Below are 24,868 nucleotides of genomic sequence, written 5' to 3'. Positions count from 1 at the left end.
AGTTCTGATCTAACTTGATCTCAGGGCAGACTGCTCCATTTTCTCCAGGGGAGATATTAAGCTGCTGACACTGTCACTGTGCATATTAATGGATCCTTTCCTTGACTGGAGTCTTCCCTTTAAACAACCAGCACACCTCTCAGTTCCCAGCATGACAGAAGGATAGCTTCACAAAAGCTTCTAGCTTTTCAGCTTGGACATATACGTGATGACAGGAAAGAATACAGTATGCAGCCCATTAAAAATTCATAATTACTAGAATACTGACCAGAACCTTGTGTTTTGTCAGAAGGAAACCGTGCATGTTTCTGTCTGCATCCCTTCTCTGGTCTCCATCTGGACCCCCGGGAGCCCCCTCATTTCTTGCTATGGAGCTCTCTGGGTGGCTGCGTAATGGCTGGGGGGCCCCACTTTCCACGGCAGCCCAGCTGTGCAGGCCAGGCAGAAAGCGAAGGGGTGCCTGCAGGTTCTCATCTTGTAGCATTCCTGTTGGTCATGGTCCAGAATCTTTCTTTGTCAAAGTCCTGTACTCACTCATGGTCCTTGGATATAAAGATTTAAATGTCTGAAGTCCTCAGGGCACATGGGGTTTTGAAAGACCTGCCTTTGATGGCCCTGTGATGAATTCAGCATGGCATAGTGAGCTACTTTTCTGGGTCTAACTTGTATTCCTTGCAAGTTGTACTTCAGTGCATAAGAACAATTCAAGCCAACCATTTGCAAACATTACAGTTGCTTTAAGAACCAAAAAGAGAAAGAAATCAAGTTGCTGGGCTGCCATGTGTTTTGATTCTGTTCCAGGTCCTACGGAGGCCCCTTTGAGTGCTGGTTTTTGTTCATTCACTTTGGAGGATGGGCTGATATCGCGGCTGAGCAGTTAGTGATGTCAGAAGCTGAACCCCCTGAGGCCCTGCTGTGGCTCTTGGCATTCAGCTACAGCCCACGTGACGGGAGTCTGCAGAGAACACAGACCATGGTGGGTGGCAGGGCCCACTCTGTGTGGTGCTCCGGGTCCGTCTCGGGATCAGAAAGGATGCTGCAGGAAGGGGCCCTGTAGTGGGTTTGGCTTCCACTAACCCCCAGGCACCTAAGCACTGAGTGTTCACTGTGTTCATTGTGGAAGCATGTTGATGTCCACCCAGATAAGTGAGTGGACGGCTGCTGGGTTTGTGGTCGGAGACGTCTTCTTGCCTCACAGAGTTGAGTGGAGACAGGGGCCTGCCACTCTGCTTTCCCAGGAAGCATGGAGGAGATGAGGCATAGCCCTTCTGTCCCCCACATTGTTTTATCTGTTCTTGCTCAGCTGCCACCTCTGCCCTCATTTACAGACGCTCCTGGCCCAGGGGCCACGTCCTCTAGCATTTGCTATGCGGAGTCTGACTGCTCTTCTGAGGAGCACTGTCCTCTCTCTGATCAGCAGCCCGGCCTGTCTTGACTTACTGCTTTCTTGGTTCAGTCAACAGATCCTCACATTACCAGCTTTGTTTAGAACTCTTACTAAAGTAATCTGATATTAACCCCTTAGCTTCTGAAAAAGGACTTGGGCATTCCATAAATAACAGAGCCGCTAAGTACTAGACTGACTGTCTATGGCAAAGAGAGTTGTTATTTTATGTGGAGTATAATGATTACAGGAAGCAGTGCTTTGATTAAAGGCATTGGCGCCTCCCTTGCAGACATTTATTTGTTGGTTTTTAAAACTTTAACTAAAGCTAGAACTTTTTGCTAATTTTAATAATTAAAGGGAGCAGGTTTCTTTATGTAGAGAGGAGTGCTCCTTTTTGCTTGATGTTTCCCATTGTTGGAAAAAAGCGGACTAGTACAGATATGTCTGTATATTTTACTTGTTTAAAGGCTTGCATGGTAGAGGAAAAAAAGAGTTTTGGATTTTAAAAAGTGGAAATTTGGTGATTATTTCGGATCAAAAATAGAACATTTTAAAGAAATTATCATAATCCACATATGTATTTGAGGGTTAGTATATGATTAAAAAGAAAGCCTTCTATTTCCCTTTTAAAATATCAAACTAATTAAGGGAAATCCTAATCCTAATTAAGGGAAATCCTTATTTTTAATGATAGTAGTAGTTAAAATGCATGTAGCACTTGCATGTATGATTTCCAAAGCCCTGTTATATATACTTTGATTGTTTATAAGTTAAGTAGGTAGGTTATGTGTTAAATTCTATATCGATCATAGAAACCAACAGAGGTTCACTTTTGAACTATAGAGAAATAAGTTGTCCCCCCCAAAAATGTAAGTTCTAGAAAGTTCTGCATTGGCATGTCTTTCTAATACTTAACTTGGTCTTTTTTTTTTTTTTTAATAAAACCTGTGCATAGTTCTTACTCCAGGGATGCTTAGGCATACTGGATAAAAATAGATTACCTTGGGGCACCTGGGTGGCTCAGTTGGTTGGGCATCTGCCTTCAGCTCGGGTCATGATCTCGGGGTCCTGGAATCGAGCCCCACATCAGGCTCCCTGCTCGGCAGGGAGTCTGCTTCTCCCTCTCCCTCTGACCCTCCCCACAGCTCATGCTCTCTTGCTTTCTCTCAAATAAATAAATAAAATCTTTAAAAAAAATTAGATTAGCTCACTCAGAGTAGTTTAGCACCAGCATGTTCACTTCCTTCTTAGCTATCCTGTCAGAGGTGCCTATTCGTCTTGTGATTGAAGCCACACTCCATGTTTGTGATCCCAAAGCTGCTTTCTTCCTCCTTGGTGCCCTACCTGAGGCGCTGGTGTGTGTGACATCCTGAGAAGCAAGTGGGCCCAGTTTTCCTAGTTTAACTAGTAAGACATGCCTCTCGCTCTCCTGGGTTTTTTGAGCTTTAATCCCTTTGATGGTCTGTTGGGTGACTTGAGAAACGAACTGTGAGCTGCCTTTGAACGTGTGATTATGGGGAGATTTGAATGAGCCTGACAGCATCTGTGCCTTTTCCCCAAAAGGTGTCATTAAATCCAGTTAATCGCTCAGCCCTGATAGCATACTGTAGCTAGAAGCACCCCCTCCCCTGACCACCCTTGAGGTTCAGTAGCAGGGAAGCAAGAGCAGCCGCCGCACAAAGACCCACCCTTCTCTCTGCAGACTGTGTTCACTGCCAGCCAGTGTCCATCTTCTTTTGCTAACTTTGAATTGGATCATGATAAAAACAAAAAATGCCTGTGTTTGTATATCCCTAAGAATTAGGCCAGGGTTCATACTCTAACTTTGTCATTCCACCTCTAGGAATTATCCTAGGGAAGTAATTAGAGATCCATACAAAGATTTATGTATGAGACATGAGCATTATTGTAATTGCAGACATGACAAATGGCCTAAACTTTGAATAGTAAAGAACTGACTAAATAAATTGTGACATATTCTAACCATGGACTAGCATTCTGCCATGAAAAATCATGTTCTCAAAGACTGTCATAGATACATGACATTGCTTACAGTGCATTGTGAAAACGCAAAGAAAACATAGTGCATAGTGAGTGCTGTGTGCACAAGGCATGGGAAAAAGACGAGAAGGATGTGAACCTACCTGGTTTCCTCCATCTCCCCTGGAGAAAATGGAGCAGGACCAGCCTGAGATCAAGTTAGATCAGAACTTTTATTTGGGTAGTGGAGTTAGATACTTTTTTGTTCTAAACTTCTGCAGGGAGCATATGTAAATTTTCATAATGCAGGATAAAAAGTGCTACTTAGAAAAGAAAGCTTATGTCTTTTACCTAAAAACAAATGAAAAAGCATTTAAAGTTTTGGCATGTCGGGGGACGCCTGGGTGGCTCAGTGGGTTAAGCATCTGCCTTCGGCTCAGGTCATGATCCCAGCGTCCTGGGATCGAGCCCTGCATGGTCCATACTCAGCGGGGAGCCTGCTTCTCCCTCTCCCTTTGCCTGCCTGTCTGCCTACTTGTGATCACTCTCTCTCTGTCAAATAAATAAAATCTTTAAAAAAAAATAAAAATAAAAAAGTTTTGGCATGTCAGGTAGAAGCTTATGGACGTGGAAGGCATTTAAAGGGAAAGATGGTCTGGGATGAAGAAGACCAGTCTTAGAGAGTACTGGACAAGGGTAGAAAATCAAGAAGATTTTCTTCAGTTGAGAACAAAATGGATATGAAGGCATAACTTCCTAAGCTCTGACATTTTTGCAAACCATTTAGATGAGAAGAGGGTCTTGGGCTCCCATAGACGCCATCAGATGAGGGCAGGCTGGGCCCAGCTGACAGGAGGAGGTGGTGAGAGAGTAGCCCTCTCCCGTTGGAATGCTGCCATTCTCCGTGGAAGAGCCCCATGGTGCAGTTTCTCACGGTCTTGGACTGTGGTCAGAATAGCTCACACAGCACTCCTAGTGTACTGGAGTTTATGACAGACTTCATTGAATGAGGCCTTAACTTCCAGGAAAAAAAAAAAAAGACTCACACAAAATCCATAAAATTGGTCATGGGAATTCTCAGAATAGGCCTAAGTATTCTTCCGAAAATGACGGAACATAGCTGTTCATGAGTGCCATGTGGCATTTTGGATCTATGGCTTTCAGTTTTTTCTTTGTTTCCAAGTCACAACTTGATGTACCATTCTTCTAGCAAGCAGAAGTCTCAGCATGAAATAAGTATTTTTTATGCAAAAACAACCCACAGACCTATAACAATCACCATTATTATGTGGATTCCACAGACTTGTGACCTCTACTTGGGCTTTAAACATGTATGAACAGACTGTCCCTGTGTGTAAAACAAAACAAATATGGTATGTGTGTGTGTGTGTGTTTCCACCCCTCAAAGATAGCAAAAGGCAAAAGGCAAACTCATTCTTATCAGAACATTGGCTCAGTGGAGGTCCAGTTGCATGGGGCTTTAATTGATTTGTGGCTGTGATAGTGAGCGGGTCTTCAAGGAGCTTTTTGTTCTTTTTTCCCACAATATAAAAATCTGACTACATTCTGCTGAGGATTTTTCTCCATTTCCTTTCTTTAAAAAAAAAAAAAAAAAGGTCAATTCCTGGCATGGTGCCTTGGCTGCTTAGTGAGCAAGACGAAAGAAAGTCAAGAAATTTCCATTACGCCCATTTGGGTTTGTGTGGAGCAGTGTGTAAGCTCAGACATGAGTCGCCTCTGTCTGCCTTCCCTCGGGCGCCAGTCCTCTCCTCTTTCTGGGGGTTGCTTCAAAGTCCCAAATCAGTCCTAGAATTATGCATGTGTTGACTCTTCCCTAATATCTCACCTTTGAAATTATACTTCCCAGATAGAGGTAAAGGCAGTGCTCGGCCACCTCAAGAAGCTGTTCAGAAGTCCGACTCTCTCAGCCAAGGATCTGCAGGCAGCAGCTGCAGAGAGCCGAGACAGAGACCCCAGACCACCTTTGTGTCAACAGCTGATCAGGCACCTCGTCCTGAACTTCTTGCTCTGGGCTCCTGGCGGCCATGTGATTGCCCGGGAAGTCATCACCCTTGTAAGTCTCCCCTTTTCTAGCATGCTAAGTCTCACTCACATTCCAGGGAAGAGGTGGATTGTCTGCCCAAGGGTCTGGCCTTTGACGAGTGTGTGTACCAGGGTGCTATCCAAACATGGAAGGACAGGCAGTGAAATTGACAGTTGGGACCCCAGAGCCTACCCCTCGCAACACCTTCATGACATGGAAGAGAAAATGGAGGCTCAGAGAAAGGTGGTGACTTCTTCTAGGTCACAGCTTGCTGCCAGGGCCCATAGCCAAAGCTAGTTCTTCTATGTCCTCATGTATTTATTCTTTTAGTTACATTGCATGACTCCCTTCCTCACGAAGAGGACCAAGACTTCAGTGAGGTGTGTTCACTGTAGCAATCCAAAGAGTTTTGTTTGTTAATTAAAAAAAAAAAAAAAGTTTGCTAATTACAGTGAATTCCTTCCTGAAACCCAGCTGACATGAGAGATAAAGAATGGTCCAAGTCAAAAGTGAGTATTATTCATGGCATTGGCTTAGGCAGTGACTTCTTGGATAATGTCACCAAAGGCACAGGCAACAACAACTAGATAAATTGAACTTCATCAAAATTAAAAACCTCTTGTTCATCATAAGATATTAGTAAGACAGTGAAAGGACATGGAATGGGAAGAAAACATTTGGAAATCATATATCTGATAAGGGTTTAGTATCCACAATATATTAGGAATTCTTACACCTTAGCAATAGAAAAAATCTAAATCAAAGGTCAGATCAGATTTGATCAAAGGTCAAAACAGATCAGAATTGACATTTCTCCAAAGAAGATATACAGGTGGCCATCAAACACGTGAAAAAATGCTCAACAGTATTAGCCATTAGGGAAGTGCAAATCAAAACCCAGAATGAGGTCATACTCCACACCCACTAGGATGGCTATTATAAACAAAACAAAATGGAAAAGAACAAGTATTGGTGAGGATGTAGAGAAATTGGAACTCTCAAAAAAAGGAAAAAGAAAAAGAAATTGGAAGTCTCATATATTTCCAGTCGGGAATATTAAAATTGTACAGCCACTGTGGAAGAGTTTGATGGTTCCTGAAAAAGTTAACCAGAATTACCATATGATCTGGCAATTCTGTTTCTCTGTAAAAGAATTTATAGAATTAAGTTAGACACTTAGCCACCCCTGTTCACAGTGGCATTATGCACAATAGCCAATATGCACAACAACCCAACTGTCCATCAGCAGATAAATGGATAAATAAAGTGTGGTCAGTACATACAATGGGATATTTTTAAGCCCTACAAATGAATGAAGTTCTAATACATGCTGCCAAATGGATGAACCTTGAGGATATTATGCTGAAATAAGCGAGACACAAAAGGACACGTACTGTATGATTCACTTATATGAGGTACCTAGAATAGCAAATTTATAGAGACAAAAAGTAGAATAGAAGTTACCAAGAGCTGGGCAGGGGAGAGGGATGGAGAGCTTGACTGGGATAAAAAAAAAAAAAAAAGTTCTGGAAATGGATAATAGTGATGGTTAGTGATGGTTGTACAGTACTATGAATTTACTTCATGCCAATGAATTGTCCACTTAAAAATGGATAAAAGAGCAAATTTAAAAAGCATCCACAAGCTGGCTCTTAGAATTTTTATTTGCTTTTGTTTTTATTTTTTATTAACATATAATATACATGCAGAAAATGTACAGCTTGATTAATGTTCATAAACCAAAAATAACTATGCAGCCAGCAACCAAATCAAGAAAGGAATGGTCTCAGCACCCAGAAAACCCCCTCTTGCTCCCTTCCCCGGGCAGGTTCTGTTTGAATGTGAATATGAGGGGAGTCCCAGTGATAAGTGGGACTGCCAAGAACCTCAGAAGCCAGCACTCAGGAGGTTCTCCTCAGTCCTAGTAGAACAGTCAGCATTGAGCAGGCAGGCCACAGCAGCCAGCCTGTCAGTCCTGCCTCTCGTGTTCAGACAGAAGGCCTCTCAAGAGCTTGGGCATTGCCAAGAGCAGAAGAGGACTCACCTGTTACACATGCTAGGTGCCATCTCCTCAGGGCCCACCCCAGCACAAAATCTATTGTATAGTTTTATACAGTGCATACCTCACTTTATTTCAAGTCTGTTTAGGGTGGATGAACTTCATAGGTGAGAGCTAAAAAATGTCCATGTGTCCATAGACCTCAGTACCAACTAACGTCTTATCTCTGGCCAGGTATAAGTTATAATAGTCACTTTTCAGCCACTACCTCAGCCAAGTGATCAAGGTCAACAGGAACAGTGATAAGTCGTGTTGACTGTAGGTACCCTTAGTATATTGTGATGAAAGTGGCACTTCTGTGGTCTTCCTCCCCAAAACCTGCAGCCCCAGTCTAATATTGAGAAAAGTAATTGACAAGCCCCAATTGAGGGACATTCAACAAAATACCTACTCAGTTATTTCAAAAAGTCAGCAACAGGCACTTTTGAATCATGAAAGTGTTGGAGGCATTTTTGTCACCTGAGACAAATGAAATACCATGAGACAAATGAAAATGGGAACAGCTTTCCAAAATTTATGACACACAGCAAAAGCAGTTGAAAGAGCAGTTCATAGCAATACAGGCCCACCTCAAGAAATAGGAAATCCCAAATAAACCACCTAACTTTATACCTTTATATCTAAAGAAACTACAAAGAGAAGAACAAAGCCCAAAGTTAGTAGAAGTAAGGGAATAATAAAGATCAGAGCAGAAATAAATGGCAGAGGGACCACACATACACACACACACACACACACACACACACACACACACAAGATAAATGAAACTGAAACCTGGTTCTTTAAAAAGATAAAATTGAGGGGCGCCTGGGTGGCTCAGTTGGTTAAGCGACTGCCTTCGGCTCAGGTCATGATCCTGGAGTCCCGGGATTGAGTCCTACATCGGGCTCCCTGCTCAGCAAGGAGTCTGTTTCTCCCTCTGACCCTCCCCACTCTCGTGCTCTCTCTCTCATTCTCTTTCTCTCAAATAAATAAATAAAATCTTTAAAAAAAAATAAAATAATAAAATAAAATAAAATAATAAAAAGATAAAATTGAAAACCTCCAGCCAGAATCATCAAGAAAAAAAGGGCTGAAATAAAATCAGAAATGAAAGAAATTACAGCTGAAATCACAGAAATACAAAGGATCATAAGAGATTACTACAAACAACTATACACTAACAAATTGGAAAACCTAGAAGAAACGGGATAAATTCCTAGAAACAAGCAACCATCCAAGACTGAATCATGAAGAAATAGAAAATCTGAGTAGACTCATTATAAGTAATGAAATTGAATCAGTTATTTTAAAACTCCCAAAAGACAAAATTCCAGGACTAGACAGCTTCACAGGTGAATTCTACCAAACATTTAAAGAAGAACTAATGGGGCGCCTGGGTGGCTCAGTTGATTAAGCGACCAACTCTTGATTTCAGCTCAGGTCATGATGTCAGGGTCGTGAGATCAAGCCCTGCGTTGGGCTCCATGCTGGTTGCAGAGCCTGCTTAATATTCTCTCTCTCCCTCTCCCTCTGCCCCTTCCCCATTCACTCTCTGGAAATAAATAAATAAATAAATAAGAGTTAATGACTGTCCTCAAATTATTCCAAAAAATTGAAGAGGAAGGAATGCTTTCAAACATATTCGTGAGGCCACCAAAATCAGATAAGGACACCACACACACACAAAAAAACTACAGGCCAAAATCCCTGATGAACATACATGCAGAAGTCCTCAACAAAATATTCATAAACCAAATTCAACAATACGGAGCATAAAAGTCATATGATCATCTCAATAGATGCAGAAAAGCATCTGACAAAACTAAACATCCATTTATGATAAAAACTCTCAATAGAGTGTGTATAGAAGGAATGTACCTCAAAATAATAGGGGCCATATATGACAAACCCACAGCTAACATTATACTCAATGGTGAAAAAAGGATGAAAGCTTTTTCTGTAAGATCAGGAACACGACAAGGTTGCTACTCTGACCACTTTTATTCAACATATCACTGGAGGTCCTAGCCATAGCAATCAGACAAGAAAAAAAGCATCCAAATTGGTAAGGAAGAAATAAAACTGTCACCATTTGCAGATGACATAGTACTATATTTAGAAAACCCTAAAGACTCCACCAAAAAACTATTAGAACTAATAAATGAATTTAGTAAAGTCACAGGATACAAAATTACCATACAGAAATGGTTTACATTTCTATACACTAATCATGAAGCATCAGAAGGCGAAATTAAGAAAACAGTCCCATTTACAATTGCATTAAAAAGAATAAAATATGTAGGAATAAATTTACTTTTTTTTAACTTTTTTTTTTAAAGACTTTATTTATTTGACAGAGAGACACAGCGAGAGAGGGAACACAAGCAGGGTGAGTGGGAGAGGGAGAAGCAGGCTTCCCGCAGAGTAGGGAGTCCAATGCGGGCTCGATCCCAGGACCCTGGGATCATGACCTGAGCTGAAGGCAGATACTTAACAACTGAGCCACCCAGGCGCCCCTAAATTTACTTTTTTAAAAGATTTTATTTATTTGAGAGAGAGAGAGCAAGCGAGCACACACGAGCAGGGTGTCAGGGCAGAGGGAGAGGGAGAAGCAGACTCCCTTCTGAGCAGGGAGCCCAATGCAGGACTTGATCCCAGGACCCTGGGATCATAACCTGAGCTGAAGGCAGATGCTTAACGGACTGAGCTACCCAGGCACCCTGGGAATAAATTTAACCAAAGAGATGAAAAGACTTATACTCTGAAAACTATAAGACATTGATGGAAGAAATTGAAGACAACACAAATAAATGGAAAGATATTCTGTGCTTATTGATTGGAAGAATTAATATTGTTAAAATTATTACCCAAAGCAATCTGCAGATTCATTGCAATCCCCACCAAAATACCAATGGCATCTTTCACAGATTAGAACAAAGAAATCTAAATTTTGTATGGAACCACAAAAGATCCCAAATAGCCAAAGCAGTCTTGAGAAAGAACAAAGGTGGAGGTAACACATGCCCTGATTTCAAACTATACTACAAAGCTATCATAATCAAAACAGTATGGTATTGGCACAAAACAGACATAGAGATCAATGGAATAGAGCGTCCAGAAATAAATCCATACATATGTGGTTAATCTATAAGAATGGAGGCAAGAATATACAATGGGGAAAAGACACTTAATAAATGGTGCTGGGAAAACTGGACCACTGTCTTTACAAAAGTAAATTCAAAATGGATTAAAGACTTGAATATAAGACCTAAAAGCATAAAACTCCTAGAAGAAAAAACATAGGCAGTAAGCTCTTCAACATCAATCTTAGCAATATTTTTTTGAACCAGTCTCCTCAAACAAGGGCAACAAAAGCTAAAATAAAATAAATTGATTACATCAAATTAAAAAGCTTTTGCACAGTGAGGAAACCATCAACAAAATGAAAACATAACCTATTGAATGGGAGGAGATATTTGCAAATCATACATCTGATAAGGGGTTAATATCCAAAAGATATAAAGAACTTAAACAACCTAAAAAAAAAAAAAAAAAACCTGATTAAAAAATGGGCAGAGGACTTAAATAGACATTTGTTCCAAAGAAATACAGATGACCAAGAGATGCTTGAAAAGATGCTCATCATGACTAGCCATCAGGGAACCAGAAATCAAAACCACAATGATCTATCACCTCACACCTGTCAGATGGGCTATTATCAAAAAGACACAAAGTAAGTGCTGACAGGAATGTGGAGAAAAGAGAACCTTATACACTACAGATGGGAATGTAAATTGGTGCAGCCACTATAGAAAACAATATGGAAGTCCCTCAAAAAATTAAAAATACAACTATTTATGATCCAGCAATTCTATTTCTAGGTATTTATCTGAAGAAAACGAAAACACCAATTCAAAAAGACCATATGCAGCCCTATGTTCATTGTAGCATTATTTATAATAGCCAAGATACGGAAGCAACCTAAGTGTCTATCAGTACATGAAAGGCTAAAAAGGATGTGGAATATATATGGAATATTACTCAGCCATAAAAAATGAAAAGAAAAAAATGAAATCTTGCCGTTGCCACAACATGGATAGACCTTGAGGGTATTTGGCGAAGTGAAATAAGAAAGAGAAGGATTTTTAAAAAATAATAATAATAAATAAAAGAGAAATATAAATGCCATATGATTTCACTTATATGTGGAATCTAAAAACAGACCAGGGGCACCTGGCTGGCTCAGTTGACAGAGCATGTGACTTTTGATCTTGGGGTCATGAGTTCAAGCCCCACATAGAGCTTACTTAAAGTAGATAGATAGATAGATAAAATTAAAATGTCCTTAACTATTTAAAAAAAATAAGAATTAAAACTTAAAACAAATGAAAAAGCAAAATAAAATGGAAACAGACTCATAGATAGAACAAATTGATAGTTACCAGAGTGGTGGTGGTTGGGGGTGGGGGGAGGTAAAACAGGTGAAGGGGATTAAGAGGTACAAACTTCCAGTTATAAAATATTAAGTCATAAATTTTGGTCCAAGATGGCAATGTAGGAAGATGCTGAACTCACCTATCTCCATGGACACACCGAATCTATGCCTATTTATAGAGCAATTCCTCCTGAAGAACTGAGGGCTGACTGAACAGCTTCTGCACAACAGAAGATAGACCACATACAGAATGGCAAGAAAGATGGAGACAACGGTAATGAAGGGAAACCCCCAACTACAGTGGAGAGGGATAGTACTGAGAGACCATGAGTAGATTTGTCTGCCCTGGGGCACAGAAAAAAAAGCCTTGGTTTAAAATTATAAAGGAATCAGCCCTAGAGCCCTTCTGAACAATGGGGGAGCTGCTGTAATTCTTTGGGTTAGAGGGGCTGGTGAGCACCATAGTTTATGTTCTTCCTTCACCTTCATAGCACAGACATGAGCCAGGTCTGGGCACCAAAGCCAGCCTGCCACCTCAGCAAGCCCCATGCCTCTAGCCCACACAGTTCCAGACACCCTGGGGAACAGAAAAATGTAATTTAAAAGAATGACTAGAATATAAAGGATCCATCCCTAGAACCTTTCCAGTCATTGGGCAGGGGCAGACTCTCTCCAGATCAAAGGGCTGGGTAAGCACCATGGTTTATATTCCCCCCCACCTTAATAGAATGGACGGGAGCAGGGTCCAGGTGCCCCAGCCAGCCTATCACCTCAGTGAGCCTGGGCCTCTAGTCTATACTAGCCCAAGCCTTCCCACCCAGCACAGTGCAGACCAGGACAGCCCTGGTCAGCATTCACTTGGCCTCTGCTGTCCCATCACGGGCCCCTTGCACAGAGCATCCTGGGATCCCCAACCAACACCAGACACAGATCCAAGCATCTAGTCAAAGTCACCAGGCACACACAGTCTACACAGAAGATGACCATTCTTTCAAGTTTAGGAGAAGTAACTGTACCACTGAATTCATAGAAACAAACACAGAAAGTCAGGCAAAATGAAGAGACAGAGGAATATGCTCCAAACAAAAGAACAAGCACAAAACCTCAGGAAAAAAAAACTGAATGAAATGGAGATAACCAAGCTACCTGTTAAAGAGTTCAAAGTAATGATCATAAAGATACTCACTAGAATGAAGAGTGGCTGAACTTACTGAGAACTTTAACAAAGAGATAGAAAATATAAAAACGAATCAATCAAGAGTTGAAGAATACAATAACTGAAATGAAAAATACACTAGAGGGAATCAACAGATTAGAGGATGCAGAAGAATGGATCAATGATCTGAAAGACAGGGTAATGGAAAAACACCCAAGCTGAGCATAAAAAAAGGATTTTTAAAAATGAGGTTAAGGGGAGGGGTGTCTTGGACAACATTAAGTGAACAAACATTTGCATTAATAGGGGTCCCAGAGGAGAAAAGAGAAAGGGTCGGAAAACTTATTTGAAGAAATAATAGCTGAAAACTTCGCTAGCCTGGGGAAAGAAACAGACATCCAAGTTCAGGAAGCACAGATGAAGTTCAAACAAGATGAACTTAAGGAGGTCTACACTATGACATGTAATAAGTAACATGTCAGAGATTAAAGATGAAGAGAGAATTTTAAAAGCAGAAAGAGAGAAGCAACTAGTAACATATGAGGGACTTGAAGGGATGAACGGGGGAAAAAAAATACAAGGAGGAATACTCTCTTGGCAAGATTATCATTCAGAATTGAAAGATAGTTTTCTAGATAAACAAAAGTCAAAGGAGTTCATCCTCACTAAACCAGTCTTACAAAAAATGTTAAATGGAATTCTCTTAGTGGAAAAGAAAATGCCATAATTGGAAGTAAGAAAATTATAAAAGGAAAAAATTTCATGAGTAAAAAGAAACATATAGTAAAGATAGTAGAGCAATCACTTATCAAGCTAGTATGGTTAAGAGACAAATGTAGCAAAAAGTAGTAGTATATATTACATTGGGTGGGAAGGTAAAACTGAAGTTCTTTTAGAATGTGTTCAAACTTAAGTGACTATCAACTTAATGTAGTCTGCTATATAATTAGAATGTTACATATGAACCTCATGATGGTCACTAACCAAAAACTTATTATAGATATACAAAAATAAAGAGAAAGAAAGCCAAGCATAACACTAAAGAAAGCCATCAATCATAAGGAAAGAGAACAAGAAATGAAATTAAAGAAAAGAACTCCAGGCGCCTGGGTGGCTCAGTCAGTTGGGCATCTGTCTTTGGCTCAGGTCATGATCTCGGAGTCCTGGGATTAAGCCCCGCATCAGGCTCCCTGCTTCCAGGGAGTCTGCTTCTCCCTCTCTCTGCTCATGCTCTGTCTCTCTCAAATAGATAAATAAAATCTTTAAAAAAAGAGAAGAGAAGAACTACAAAAACAACCAGAAAACAAGAACAAAATGGCAATACATAGCTACCTGTATACGCTGCCTACAAGAGACTCTCTTTAGACCTAAAGACACATACAGACTGAAAGTGAAGGGATGGAAAAAGATATTCCATGCAAATGGAAACAAAAAAAAGAGAGAGAGAGGCAGAGTAGCAAGACTTATATCAGACAAAATAGACTTCAAAATAAAGACTGTAACAAAAGACAAGGGCATTATGTAATGAAAAGGCATCAATCTACCAAGAGGATATAACAGTTATAAATATCTATGCACCCAACATTGAAGCACCTAAATACATAAAGCAAATATGAACAGACATAAAGGGGGAAATTGCCAGCAATACAATAACAGTAGAGGGTTTTCCCCACTTATACCAATGACTAGATCATCCAGGCAGAAAATCAATAAGGAAACAGTGTCTTTGAATGACCCCAGAACGTTATACCCCCAAACACCAGAATGCACATTCTTTTCAAGTGCACACAGAACATTCTCCAGGATAGATCACATGTTAGGTCACAAAACAGATCTCAATAAATTTAAGAAGACTGAAATCATACCATGCATCTTTCCCAAACACTATAGTATGAAACTAGAAATCAATCACAAGAAAAAAATGAAAAAACAAACACATGGAGGCTAAACAACATGGTACTAAAGAACCAGTGGGTCAATGAAGAAATCAAAGAGGCTATCAGAAAACTGCATAGAGACAAAATGAAAACAATGGTTCAACATTTTTGGGATACAGTGAAAGCAGTTCTGAGAGGGAAGTTTATAGCAATACAGGCCTACTGTAAGAAACAAGAAAAATCTCAATCTAACCTTACACCTAAAGGAAGTAGAAAATGAACAAAGCCCAAAGTTAGTGTAAGGAAGGAAATAATAAAGTTCAGAGCAGAAATAAGTGAAATTGTGACAAAAAAAGAAAAGAAACAAAAGGATCAATGAAAACAAGAGCTGGTTCTTTGAAAAGATAGACAAAATTGATAAACCTTTAAGCAGAAAAAAAGAAGACCTAAATAAAATCAGAAATGAAAGAGAAGCAGTAACAACTAAAACCACAGAAATACAAAGGATTATGAGACTATTATGAAAAATTACGTGAGATCCAACTGGACAACCTAGAATAAATGGATAAACTCCTAGAAACATATGGTCTTCCCAAACTGAATCAGGAAGAAATAGAAAATCTGAACAGACCAATTACTAGTAATGAAATTGAATTAGTTATCAAAAACTTCCAAAAAAACAAAAGTCTATGACCACACTGATTCAGTGGTGAATTCTTCCAAACATTTAAAGAAAAGTTAATACCTCTTCTCCTCAAACCATTCCAAAAATACAGAAGAGGAAGGAAAACTTTTTTTTTTTAATTTTATTATGTTATGTTAGTCACCATACAATACATCATTGGTTTTTGATGTGGTGTTCCACGATCCATTGTTTTCGTATAACACCCAGTGCTCCATGCAGTACGTGCCCTCCTTAATACCCATCACCGGGCTAACCAATCCCCCCTCCCCTCTAAAACCCTGTTTGTTTCTCAGAGTCCATAGTCTCTCATGGTTCATCTCTCCCTGCAATTCCACCCCCCGCCCCATTTTTCCCTTCCTTCTCCTAATGTCCTCCATGCTATTCCTTATGTTCCACAAATAAGTGAAACCATATGATAATTGACTTTCTCTGCTTGACTTATTTCACTTAGCATAATCTCCTCCAGTCCCATCCATGTTGATGTAAAAGTTGGGTATTCATCCTTTCTGATGGCTGAGTAATATTCCATTGTATATACGGACCACATCTTCTCTATCCATTCATCTGTTGAAGGGCATCTCGGCTCTTTCCACAGTTTGGCTATTGCGGACATTGCTGCTATGAACATTGGGGTGCATATGGCCGTTCTTTTCACTACATCTGTGTCTTTGGGGTAAATACCCAGGAGTGCAATTGCTGGGTCATAGGGTAGCTCTATTTTTAAATTTTTGAGGAACCTCCACGCTGTTTTCCAAAGTGGCTGTACCAACTTGCATTCCCACCAACAGTGTAAGAGGGTTCCCCTTTCTCCACAACCTCTCCAACATTTGTTGTTTCTTTCCCTGTCCATTTTTGCCATTCTAACTGGTGTAAGGTGGTATCTCAGTGTGGTTTTGATTTGGATTTCCGTGATGGCTAATGATGATGAACATTTTTTCATGTGTCTGTTAGCCATTTGTATGTCTTCTTCAGAGAAGTGTCTTTTCATATCTTCTGCCCATTTTTTGACTTGATTATTTGTTTTTTGGGTGTTGAGTTTGAGAAGTTCTTCGTAGATCTTGGATACCAGCCCTTTATCTGTAATGTCATTTGCAAATATCTTCTCCCATTCTGTGGGTTGCCTCTTTGTTTCGTTAACTGGGAAAACTTCTAAATATATTCTATGATGCCAGCATATTACCCTCATACCAAAACCAAAAGCACCACACAAAAAAAATTATAGGCTACTATTCCTGATGAACATAGATGCAAAATCTTTAGCAAAATATTAGCAAACCAAATTCAACAATACATTAAAAGTATGATTCACCATGACCAAGTGGGATTTATTCTGGGGGTGATAGTTCAGTATTTGCAAATCAATCATTTTGACATACCACATTAAGAAAACAAAGGATAATAATTATATGACCTATTAATATTTGTAGAAAAAGCATCTGACAAAATTAAACACCCCTTTATGATAAAAACTCTCAACAGAGTAAGTTTAAATGGAAGGTATCTCAATAAAGACCGTATATGACAAACCCACAGCTAACATCATACTCAATGGAGAAAACTGAGAGCTTTTCCTCTAAAATTGGGAACAAAACAAGGACATCCACTCTTGCCAGTTTTATTCAACATAGTACTGGAAGCCCTGTCCATAGCAATCAGACAAGAAAAAATAAATAAAAGGCATCCATATTGATAAGGAGGAAGTAAACTCTCAGTATTTGCCATGACATGATGCTACAAATAGAAAACTGTAGACTCCACCAGAAAAACTATTAGAATAAATGAATTCAGTAAAGTTGCAGGATACAAAATTAATATGCAGAAATCTGTTGCTTTCTGTACACTAACAAGAAAGTAGCAGAAAGAAATTAGGAAGACAATTCCATTTACAGTAGCACCAAAAAGATTAAATACCTAGGAATAAACTAACCAAGGAGGTGAAAGACTATACTCTGAAAACTATAAAACATTGATGAAAGAAATTGAAGATGACACAAATGGAGAGATATACCATGCTCATGGACTGGGCGAATATCCATATTATCCAAAGCAATCTCTAGATTCAATGCTATCCCTATCAAAATACCAATAGTATTTTTCATAGAACTACAACAAATAAACTGAAAATTTGTATGGAACCACAAAAGACTCTGAATAGCCAAAGCAATCTTGAGAAAGAGCAAAGCTGGAGGTATTTGGGTCCCAGATTTCAAGATATACTACAAAACTATAATAATGAAAACACTATGGTACTGGCACAAAAATAGACACACAGATCAGTGGAACAGAATAGAGAACCCAGAAATAAACCCATGCATATGGTCAATTTATGACAAAAGAGGCAAGAATCTACAATGGGGAAAAGACAGTCTCTTCAATAAATGGTGCTGGGAAAACTGGACAGCCACATGCAAAAGAATGAAACTGTACCACTGTCTTACACCATACACAAAAATAAACTCAAAAGTGGATTAAAGACTTAAATGTGAGACCTGAAACCATAAAACTCCTAGAAGAAAACATAGGAAATAATCCCTTTGACATCGGCCTTAGCAACATTTTCCTAGATAGGTCTCCTTAGACAAGGGAAACAAAAGCAAAAATAAACTATTGGGATTACACCAAAATAAAAAGCTTTCATGGCAAAGGAAACCATCAACAAAATGAAAAGACAATGTACTAAATAGAAGATATTTGCAAATGATCTGACAAAAGGCTAATACCCAAAATATATAAAGAACTTATACAACTCTACACCAAAAGTACAAATAATCCATTTAAAATAGGTAGAGGACCCAGGGACACCTGGGTGGCTCAGTCGTTAAGCGTCTGCCTTCAGCTCAGGTCATGACCAGGGTCCTGGGATCGAGCCCCGCATCAGGCTCCCTGCTCAGCGGGGGGTCTGCTTCTCCCTCCCCCACTCCCCCTGCTTGTGTTCCCTCTCTCACCGTCTCTCTCTCTGTCAAATAAATAAAATCTTAAAAAAAATAATAAAATAGGTAGAGGACCTGAACAGACATTTTTCCAAAGAAGGTGCACAGATGGCCAACAGACATGAAGAAAAGATGTTCAATATTACTGATCATCAGGGAAATGCAAATCCAAATCACAATGAGATATCACCTTACACCTGTCTGAATGGCTAGAAACAAAGACAAGAAAAACAAGTGTTGGCAAGGATGTGGAGAAAAAGGATCTCTCATGCATTGTTGGTGGGAATGTAAATTGGTGCAGCTACTGTGGAAAATATATGAAGGTTCCTCAAAAATTTCAACTGGGTATTTACCTAAAGAAAATGAAAACACTAATTGAAAAGATATATGCTCCCCTGTGTTTATTGCAGCATTATTTACAATAGCCAAGATACGGAAACAATGTAAGTGTCCATCAATAGATGAATGGATAAAGAAGAGGTGGTATATATACACAATAGAATATAACACAGCCATAGAAAAGAATGAGATCTTACCATTAGCGACAACATGGATGGACTTAGAGGGTATATGCTAAGTGAAATAAGTCATGCAGAGAAAAACAAATATCATATGACTTCACTTACATACGGAATCTAAAAAACAAAACAAATGAACAAAAATAAGTCCATGAGGATGTAATGTATAGCATAGGGAATATAGTCAATATTATTATAATAACTTTGTGTGATGACATGATAACTAGACATGACAGGGATCATTTCATAACATATAAAAATATCAAATCACTATGATGTAAGCCTGAAACTAATAGGATATTCCAATTATTTCTCAACATGCTAAGTCAACAGCAGGCACTTTTGAGTCATGAAAGCGTTGGTGGTATTTTTTTCACCTGATCTCTGACCATGCCCTCCTGTGGATGGAGCTTCTGCCCTGAGGGTGCCTTCTCAAGCCTGGCAGCTGGGACTCAGGCTCTTCATCCCGGAGCCTTTGCCCTACTTCTCCCCAGCGAGTTCCTGTTCCGCTCATCTCCTATGCTGTTACCTTGGGAATGGAGAAGCAGGCCCCTGCAGAGTTTGCCTTGTTTCACAGGCCACAGAGATGATGTCCAGCCTGGCCCTGCCCGTGGGGTAAGAGAGGAAGAAAGTGGCCCAGAGAATGCTCCTCTGGTTATTCCAATCACATATCCACCACTCTGGGGAAACAGTCCGCATTCAGAATGGAACATTCTTACGTCTCTCCCAAAGAGGTGCTGTGAATAAGGAGCCTAGAGTATGTCACGAATTCAAGTTTGCTGCCTCTCCTGGGCAGCCCATTCCCACAAAACAGTCCAGTCCTAGCCATACATTAATGCTTCTGGCCTGCACCTGAGGCTAAGGGAAGGTGGAAAACTCCAGTACATCTTCATAAAATATCATAAGTCTGCTCAGCTGCAAAAAAATTCATTGAAGGGAAAACACCAATGATTCTCATTACACATTGGCTTTTTAGCAGGTGTAGTTGTCTGGGCACCTTGGAGCCCATCCATCATGGTCTAGAGAGCCTCCTTGGCACTGTCCTTGTGGGTGTTTTGAAACTATTTTTAGTAACATACCAGACTTCCTAACTGGAAGGCTTCCTGCAGTGGCCTCATGACAGGTTGAGGGCATCCTGGCTGATGCAGCTACAGACAGGACAGATGGAAGAAGTCCTCTGCACAGTGCCAGCCTCTCATGGGTTTCTCCTCAGCCCCCCTATCTCATCACTTCCTCTCTCTCAGAGCACTGTGGAAGGAGTCCTGGGTCAGGTCTCCTTGGCCTGGGAGCAGGTGGCCAAATGGTAGAAGTGTTGGCTTTGGTGGGATGGCCTTTCTCTTCCAGCAGGAAGAGGCCTTTCTCTTCTCTTCCAGGACTCCATCCCTGACCCAGCTTTGATGTGAACTCAGGCCCGAGCAGAGCAGCTCCTGAGCCAGTGTCCTGGTCTTATCCTTCTTATCCCAGCATCAGCTTTGCGGAGCTGTGCACACTCGAGGCTGCAGACCACAGGGGCTGCATGTCTGTGCCCTGTCTAAAGGCTGTGACCTCCCACATTGTCCCACACTCCAGCTTCTGCTGTAGGATACTCCCTACAAAATGCTCCCCTGGGCTCCTGCACAGGCCCCCGTAATCAGCTTCTGCCCGCCTTGGGCTTCTGAGAATTTCCACTGAACTCCTTCTTCGGAACCCCTGCCCCTTCACGCCTGGTGTTCTGCTCCTCTGGCTACTAGGTTTCTTGCCCTGCTCCCTCCCTACGTGCCTCTTTAACCAGGGTGAGTCAGAAGCAGCTCGGGTGGTGTTGGGATTGGATTCCTCCTGCCCTTGAGGCTCACTCTGTCCTGCCCCCTGTCCTGTCCTGAGTTCCTTTTTCTCTCTCCTGTCATCTTTGTTCCTGGTCCGCAGCAGTTCCAGGTAAGTTAGCTAGCATCTGAAATAGAGAGTTCAGTTCTATAGTTGTTGAACTCAAATGAATTTCATCTCTATTCAGATGCATCTCCGCCAACAATGCAGATTGCCTACCTGGGCTGCAGGGAGGCGGGCATGTGACCAGAGACCGTGAGTGGAACAGGGTAGAGGTTGAGCTGGCTCGTGAAGATGACACAGGGTCAGGACAGGTGGCCTCCACAGTCAGCTGTTAAGACTAACAGCCCAGGGGAGCCCCTCTCCCTGCACTTGGGGTCTCCCTGCACTTGGGGTCTAGGAAGTAGATTAACTCTTTGAAGGTGTCCCAGGGAGGCTCATGCAGTTTCATCCATCCACAAAGACAGAACTGTATCTGACAGAGGTCATCCACAGCATCTGTGATTCTGAGTAAAAACCACACAGTGGTAATATGGATACCGAGAGCACAGTGAACCCCACCTAGTCTGGTGGCCTGCCCCCAACAGCCTGGCAGAGCCCTTCTGAGCCAGAGTTGAAGAGACCTCATGCTGTCGCCGTGCGCCCCGCACATCCTGTGCTGCCAGGGCATCTGCCTCAGCTGCCGGTCAGAGGTGGTAGCCCTGGAGTGAAGCGTTTCCGGGGCAGTGGGACTGTCCGAGGGCACCAGGGCGGGCAGCCTCCCACCAGAAGGCCCAGTGTGGAGATGGATGGGAAGCTGACCTTTGGCTGCTATGGCTGATTAAAGATTTGACTGAGGGGTCTATAGAAACTGTCCCACACAAAGTGAGTATATAGATTACTCTCAACATCAGGGCTGCTTAATGTGCTCGTGTCTAAAAAAGTCACAGTAAATTCTTCACACAATTCAGTTGTGAGATTCTCACCCTTGCCTTTTTGCTGAGCTGAAATTTTTAGGAAAATACTTAGGCGCCGACAACTGAGAATGCCTTGAGGCTGTATTTAGCAGAGCTAACAGTTCCTGCCTTTCCTGCTTCCCTTGAGAATCGGGTGTTAAAACCTTAGATGTCTATTAAAAAACAAGTGGGCCCAGGTTGCTAGCCCAAGAATGCCATTTATAAAGCTGTTTGTGTGAGAACAGGTGGCGTTTTCCTTCCAGCAGTTTCCAGCTCTCCTATTAGTGTGAGCTTTTTGCAGACAGGCCGCAGCACGTTCACTTGCCTTCGCTCCCCACAGCAGATAGTCGCCCGGCTTGTGACTGGCATTCCAGGAAACGTGGTGCTTATTTGTAGCCTTTGTGCGTTCCAGGCCATTCTGTCCGAAGAGGGTGATCGTTAGGAAATGACTCTGCTCACTGGATGGCCAGCCTCTGAGAACAGACTTGCTTTGCCAGTCACCTTGCAAACAAAACAAGAGCCCTTCCGAAGCTAATAAGAATGCAGCTGCTTTTCGGGGAAGGATGGGTACGGTTGGTTCACTGGACCAAGAGATGAATCTGTCTGGTTAGTGTTTTAGTTTTCTTTCTCCTCTGTCCTCATTGCAGATGGCTCCAACTGATGAGTTAACCCACGAGATGACTGGCTTGCTTGACCAGACCTTGTACAGATGGGATCATCTCTGCATGGAAGCCCCAAGGTCGAGAAAACTGGCCAGAGAGCTCCTCGTGGAGCTGCGCTCGGCCGGCACGGCCCGTTGACCGCAGAGCTGCCGTGCAGAGACCAGGCTCCCCGCGGCCTCGTGATGTGATGATGAGACCATTTCTTCGTGGAATGAGTAGTGAGAATGAGCCAGACATCTTGGCAAGATATGCTAGCACATATTTTATGAAGTGAGAAGACAGGTTCTTAACCCAAACTCCATCCAGTTTATTGTTCATGACTGGATTGTGCCTTGAGCATTCCCTACCTGCTCAGCCCAGCTGCCAGAGAATCACTAAAGAAAAGGCTTAGATAGGAGAACAGATTTTTGTTTCCGTTTTCCCTCATATCAAACCAAGATACACAACTATTATTTGAGTGGTTCAAAGTCTTTGGACCAAGAGATGGGTCATGAACACAGGGTCAGGACAGGTGGCCTCCCCTGATCGATTTAGAATGTAACTTAGTCCTTTTCCACAGGTCTCTCTTTTCAGAAGTCATGTTACTGTTATTGGTGTTTCTTTTGACCCGCAGGGATTTGAGATAAAGCCACACTGTCTTGCGTGCCTAAGAAATTCTTCATCGACGTGTCTCTCAGGCACCTCAGAAGGGAAACAGAGCCCGCTCGAGACCGACAGCAAAGTGGTAGTGCCCGGGACCACTGCTCATCGGTGGAGGACAGCTCTGCCTGCCAGAGGGATAAAGCCAGTTCCAGTGGGAACTGTCTTTGCTTTGTTTGCTAAACATTGCCACCAGAGGGGCTTGTGTGACCTCAAGGATGGCTGAAAGGGGAGAGTATAGGACATGTTCTGGAAACATTAAAAGAGATTACGGATTAGTTGTCTAGTTAACTGAAGTGGGAATTCAAATTTTTTTTTTTTTTAAGATTTTATTTATTTGAGAAAGCACAAGTGGGGGGCAGGGGCAGAGGGAGAGAGAGAAGCAGACTCCCTGCTGAGCAGGGAGCCCGATGAGGGGCCTGATCCCAGGACCCTGAGATCATGACCTAAGTCAGGTGCTTAACCAACTGAGCCACCCAGGTGCCCTGGGAATTAGAAATCTCTAATAAAAGAATCGGTTAACCCCAATATTTATTTCATATCAATTAAAAAATTTTTCCCCTTCCAGGTTTATTCTTAATATGCATTGACTATGTGCTTTTCTGTGTGCATTCTGGTGGTTGAGTCAGTCAGGACTTTATGTCCACTTTGATTTATGTGTTAGTGATCTCTGAATCGCCCTCAGTTTGGGCTCCTGTTTGAGGTATGAGTAACATTTTGTTGGATTAAAGGTTGTGGTTTTAGGAGCATTACTGTTTTGGTATATGGATCCACCTAAAGATCTGGAAAATTCAAGAATGTTTGATCTGAGCCTGCCTTTTGAGAAATGTTGCAGTTTGAGCAATGTTCTGGTAAAATACTGTCCACACAACTACCACCATTATTACTTTCATATAAAAAGGCTTCATCAAAACGTGTAGTAGTAGGCTTCATTTGGCGTCGAGGACATCTCTTCTGTGTTGTTTGCCATGGAAGCTGTGAACAGCTCTGTGGGCATGAAGAAGGGCATCTGTCGTCTGGTAGCCTGAATAATCCCTAACGTGAGGGCCCGTCAGGAATCAGACTCCTGTTGTCGGTGTGCTTCCGCTGGAAATTCATTCTCAGCAAGACTGTTACCCACCTCAGACTGTTGAAGCTGCATTTCTGAAAGGTTCCTTCCTGTCCTGACCTTACCTCAGCCTGTTTGTAGTATCTCCAATTCCTATACAAAGCCTCAAAATTCTCCCAAACCTTGGGTGTTTGAGTCAGCACCTGACCAGACTATCTGATTGGCAGAGCTTTAGTCTTCACCCCAGTGAACTCCTGGCAGCCAGGCAGTTCTTGTGTCTGGAGCAGGCCCTGGTTTGTTTACTGATTCTACTTTCTCCCCTTGCCTTTCCCTCCTTGATAAAGTCACTGACAAGGGGAGAAGTGCTCCACAGGGGGAAACAAAGGGAAGCAGGACTGTTCCCCAAACTGGAGGGGCAGCCGGGAAGCCTCACCGGCAGGCCCTGGCCTTCAGTGGTGCACATGCCGACCACTTTAGAAGGGTTACTGCATCATCCCGTTCACTTCTCTGAGGAGGAGGGAATCTCCCTAAGTGCAGATGGAGGGGGGGGCGCGCTGTGGAAGGGAGGAAGCGACGCTGTCCGCTTGACAGCCCAGGAAGACAGGTACCTTGTGCTCCTTCTGCTCCTGAGCAAGCCCGCCCCCAGCCACCCCAGAAGAGACCCAGTCCTGGCAGAGGAACTCAGGAGCAGGCTGAGAAGTATCTAGTAAATTCCACTTCCTCATCCCGTT

General features: G+C 41.8%; 1 protein-coding gene across 3 annotated transcripts in view; it reads left to right on the top strand.

The window, feature by feature from the left end:
* FANCC (FA complementation group C) overlaps positions 1 to 24,002 on the top strand; it is a 280,937-nt gene extending 256,935 nt beyond the window's left edge. For all 3 annotated transcript variants that reach the window (XM_036084780.2, XM_078061967.1, XM_078061968.1), the window contains 3 exons: positions 802 to 976; positions 5,235 to 5,441; positions 22,436 to 24,002. In XM_036084780.2, the coding sequence (XP_035940673.1) occupies positions 802 to 976; positions 5,235 to 5,441; positions 22,436 to 22,588 (535 nt within the window). In that variant the 3' untranslated portion in view covers positions 22,589 to 24,002. The remainder of the gene's footprint in view (positions 1 to 801; positions 977 to 5,234; positions 5,442 to 22,435) is intronic.
* The last annotated feature ends 866 nt before the right edge of the window (positions 24,003 to 24,868 follow it).

This window comes from Halichoerus grypus, chromosome 14, assembly GCF_964656455.1.
Source record: "Halichoerus grypus chromosome 14, mHalGry1.hap1.1, whole genome shotgun sequence".
In the NCBI taxonomy this organism is placed as follows: domain Eukaryota; kingdom Metazoa; phylum Chordata; class Mammalia; order Carnivora; family Phocidae; genus Halichoerus; species Halichoerus grypus.
This window is presented reverse-complemented; position numbering and strand designations above follow the sequence as displayed.